General features: G+C 35.1%; 1 protein-coding gene across 2 annotated transcripts in view; it reads right to left on the bottom strand.

The window, feature by feature from the left end:
* COPG2 (COPI coat complex subunit gamma 2) overlaps positions 1-4,820 on the bottom strand; it is a 165,025-nt gene that overhangs the window by 57,378 nt on the left and 102,827 nt on the right. For both annotated transcript variants that reach the window (XM_024129793.3, XM_024129796.3), the window contains exon 12: positions 1,997-2,185. In XM_024129793.3, coding sequence (XP_023985561.1) covers positions 1,997-2,185 — 189 coding nt within the window. The remainder of the gene's footprint in view (positions 1-1,996; positions 2,186-4,820) is intronic.

The following is a 4,820-nucleotide window of genomic DNA, read 5'->3' as shown; positions in this document are numbered from 1 at the left end:
AGCAGGATACAAAATTAATGCACAGAAATCTCTTGCATTCCTATACACTAATGATGAAAAATCTGAAAGAGAAATTAAGGAAACACTCGCATTTACCAATGCAACAAAAAGAATAAAATACCTAGGAATAAACCTACCTAGGGAGACAGAAGACCTGTATGAAGAAAACTATAGGACACTGATGAAAGAAATTAAAGATGATACCAACCGATGGAGAGATATACCATGTTCTTGGATTGGAAGAATCAATACTGTGAAAATGAGTATACTGCCCAAACCAATCTACAGATTCAATGCAATCCCTATCAAATTACCAATGGCATTTTTTACATAACTAGAACAAAAAAAAATCTTAAAATTTGTATGGAGACACAAAAGACCCCGAGTAGCCAAAGCAGTCTTGAGGGAAAAAAAATGGAGCTGGAGAAATCATACTCCCTGACTTCAGAGTATACTACAAAGCTACAGTAATCAAGACAATATGGTACTGGCACAAAAAAGAAACATAGATCAATGGAACAAGATAGAAAGCCCAGAGATAAACCCACGCCCCTATGGTCAACTAACCTATGACAAAGGAGGCAAGGATATACAATGGAGAAAAGACAGTCTCTTCAATCAATGGTACTGGGAAAACTGGACAGCTACGTGTAAAACAGTGAATTAGAACACTCCCTAACACCATACACAAAAATAAACTCAAAATGGATTTGAGACCTAAATGTAAGACCGGACACTATAAAACTCTTTAGAGGAAAACACAGGAAGAACATTCTTTGATATAAATCACAGCAAGATCTTTTTTGATCCCCCTCCTAGAGTAATGGAAATAAAAACAAAAATAAACAAATGGGACCTAATGAAACTTCAAAGCTTCTGCACAGCAAACGAAACCATTAACAAGACGAAAAGACAACCCTCAGAATGAGAGAAAATATGTGAAAAAGAAGCAGCGGACAAAGGATTAATCTCCAAAATATATAAACAGCTCATGCAGCTCAATATTAAAGAAACAAACAACCAAATCCAAAAATGGGCCGAAGACCTAAATAGACCTTTCTCCAAAAAAGACATACAGATGGCCAAGAAGCGCATGAAAAGCTGCTGAAATTGAGACACAGATGTAGAGAACAAATGTATGGACACCAAAGGGGGAAAGCCGTGGGTGGGTGTGGGGGGGTGATAAATTGGGCGATTGGGATTGACATATATACACTGATGTGTATAAAATTTATGACTAATAAAAACCTGCTGTATAAAAAAATGTACCTTCTTGATAAAATGTTTAAAATTTAAAAAAAAAATTGTCTTGCATAAAGAAATACTAATTTGAAGTTCACAATTAACGTCAGTTTTAATTATTTTCCTTTTTAAAGTTCAAAATATATTTTTATATTGTTAATTTTAAAATAGTATGCATAGTATGACTATATTTCTATAAATTTTTTTCTGAATATATCTAGCTCTTCATTACCCAACCCTCTTGCACTGTTGGTGGGAATGTAAATTGATACAGCCTCTATGGAGAACAGTTGTAGGTTCCTTAAAAAACTAAAACTAGAATTACCCATATGATCCAGCAATCCCACTACTGGGCATATACCCAGAGAAAACCATAATTCAAAAAGACACATGCACCCCAATATATTTTTATATTGTTAATTTTAAAATAGTATGCATAGTATGACTATATTTCTATAAATTTTTTTCTGAATATATCTAGCTCTTCATTACCCAACTGCACATATACAGAGCTATATTTGGAATCATGTTTAACAAATATCATAAAGTTGTTCTGGGGTACTGAGATTGTGGATAATTTGTAGCTGTTTTTTAGGTTATTTATTTATATTCTTCATATATATGTCATGTACATCTCTATTTTTAATAAGAATTATTTTTAAAAAGCAATTAAAATTTATTGAAATAAAATAAAATGAAATGAAATAGGTAAGCCAGAGACTGGGAGAAAACATGCTCACATTTAAACTCTTACCTTGAACTCATCTGAGATTTCAGACACAAAGGATGATATCTGCTTCATGAGCCTGTCCACACTGCTCTCACTTCCAGTTTTGAGGAGTGTAGTAATGGCCAGGGTAGCAATGCTTCTGTTTGAGTCTGTGATCAAGTTTTCTAAGTCCAGATTGCAGGCAGTAACAGCAGAGGGGTGCTTCATTGCCACCTTGTCAAAGGGAAAGAAAAAAATTAAGCAAATTGCTACTGATAAAGACCAGAACTTTAAAAAATAAAAAAAGACGAAAATAAAAAAAATTTTTTTTACTTTAAAAAATGGAATTTTATTTCCAATTACTATTTGGGCCTCCCCTTATAATATGATTATCATTAATTTTACAGTTGTGGAAAACCAGAATCAGGAATTTAAAAGTTTCCTTTTTTTCCCACAACTCACACACACACACTGTATTTTATTTTTACAAGAGATAAACTGACACCAAGCATTGTAAACGGATGATCACAACAAAAGCAACAATGACTGCAATTATCAAACACGAAACACACTCATACTATGTCATAATATTGACAGTCAGTCCAGTAATCCTCCTTTATTTTGCAGTGAAAATTGATTTGTATATTTTTTGCCTCTGAATCCTTGTGGGATTTTTTTTTTTTATCCAAACAGAAAGTGACAAAAATTATAATCATCCTCATCCGTTCACTCAGTCCCAGGTAATTAATTTTTTTTCATCTTGATCTTCTGTTAGCACTATTATAAATTCATAAGTTTTCCATTAGAGCTCTGAAAATGCTTATTCATTCAGTTCAGCAGTATAGTCAGTTACCAGAAACCTGTACTTATCACAGTCTTTTCCATGAATTCCTTGAAGATGAAACCCTTTTATAGGAACATTTTTGTGAAAGCATCAGAGTACACCCAAAACTGTCTGTAAATGACAAAAGACTTAAAAATGACCACTGTTAGGGCTTCCCTGGTGGCGCAGTGGTTGAGAATCTGCCTGCTAACGCAGGGGACAAGGGTTCGAGCCCTGGTCTGGGAAGATCCCACATGCCGCGGAGCAACTGGGCCCGTGAGCCACAACAACTGAGCCTGTGCGTCAGGAGCCTGTGCTCCACAACGATAGAGGCCATGATAGTGAGAGTCCCGCGCACCGCGATGAAGAGTGGCCACCCACTTGCTACAACTAGAGAAAGCCCTCGCACAGAAACGAAGACCCAACACAGCCAAAAAGTAAATAAATAAATAAATAAAATAAAATAAAAAGTAACTGTACCATTAAAAACAAAAGGAATCTTTAAAAAAAAAATGACCACGGTTAAAGATTTGATGAAAGTTCATAATAATGCAACTGACAAGGAAATTTAGTTATTTCTGAGATACACATTTTAAAGTAATAACTAGAATTATGACTTATAACATTATACCAGAACATATAAGATTTTTAGAAATTTCATGTAATGTCTGAAACATTTATATTAACGTATTTCCATACAAATATCCCAAAGAAAGTTTAGTATTACTTGTTTTTTTATTTGTTTATTTCTTTATACTGCAGGTTTTTATTAGTCATCAATTTTATACACATCAGTGTACACATGCCAGTCCCAATCGCCCAATTCAGGACACCACCATCCCCACCCAACCGCGGTTTTCCCCGCCTTGATGTCCATACGTTTGTTCTCTACATCTGTGTCTCAACTTCTGCCCTGCAAACTGGTTCATCTGTACCATTTTTCTAGGTTCCACATAGATGCATTAATATACAATATTTGTTTTTCTCTTTCTGACTTACTTCACTCTGTATGACAGTCTACATCCATCCATGTCTCAACAAATGACTCAGTTTTGTCCCTTTTTATGGCTGAGTAATATTCCATTGTACATATGTACATCTTCTTTATCCATTCGTCTGTCAATGGGCATTTAGGTTGCTTCCATTGTGGTTTTGATTTGCATTTCTCTAATAATTAGTGAAGAGCAGCTTTTCATGCGCTTCTTGGCCATCTGCATGTCTTCTTTAGAGAAAGGTCTATTTAGGTCTTCGGCCCATTTTTGGATTTGGTTGTTTGTTTCTTTAATATTGAGCTGTATGAGCTGTTTATATATTTTGGAGATTAATCCTTTGTCCGCTGCTTCGTTTTCACATATTTTCTCCCATTCTGAGGGTTGTCTTTTCGTCTTGTTAATGGTTTCGTTTGCTGTGCAGAAGCTTTGAAGTTTCATTAGGTCCCTTTACATTCCCACCAACAGTGCAAGAGGGTTCCCTTTTCTCCACACCCTCTCCAGTATTTGTTGTTTGTAGATTTTCTGATGTTGCACGTTCTAACTGGTGTGAGGTGATACCTCATTGTGGTTTTGATTTGCATTTCTCTAATAATTAGTGAAGAGCAGCTTTTCATGCGCTTCTTGGCCATCTGCATGTCTTCTTTAGAGAAAGGTCTATTTAGGTCTTCGGCCCATTTTTGGATTTGGTTGTTTGTTTCTTTAATATTGAGCTGTATGAGCTGTTTATATATTTTGGAGATTAATCCTTTGTCCGCTGCTTCGTTTTCACATATTTTCTCCCATTCTGAGGGTTGTCTTTTCGTCTTGTTAATGGTTTCGTTTGCTGTGCAGAAGCTTTGAAGTTTCATTAGGTCCCATTTGTTTATTTTTGTTTTTATTTCCATTACTCTAGGAGGGGGATCAAAAAAGATCTTGCTGTGATTTATATCAAAGAGTGTTCTTCCTATGTTTTCCTCTAAAGAGTTTTATAGTGTCCGGTCTTACATTTAGGTCTCAAATCCATTTTGAGTTTATTTTTGTGTATGGTGTTAGGGAGTGTTCTAATTTCATTCTT

The sequence above is a fragment of the Physeter macrocephalus genome, chromosome 5 (genome assembly GCF_002837175.3).
Source record: "Physeter macrocephalus isolate SW-GA chromosome 5, ASM283717v5, whole genome shotgun sequence".
Classification (NCBI taxonomy): domain Eukaryota; kingdom Metazoa; phylum Chordata; class Mammalia; order Artiodactyla; family Physeteridae; genus Physeter; species Physeter macrocephalus.
Note: the sequence above shows the minus strand (reverse complement) of the source record. Positions and strands in the feature narration are given on the sequence as shown.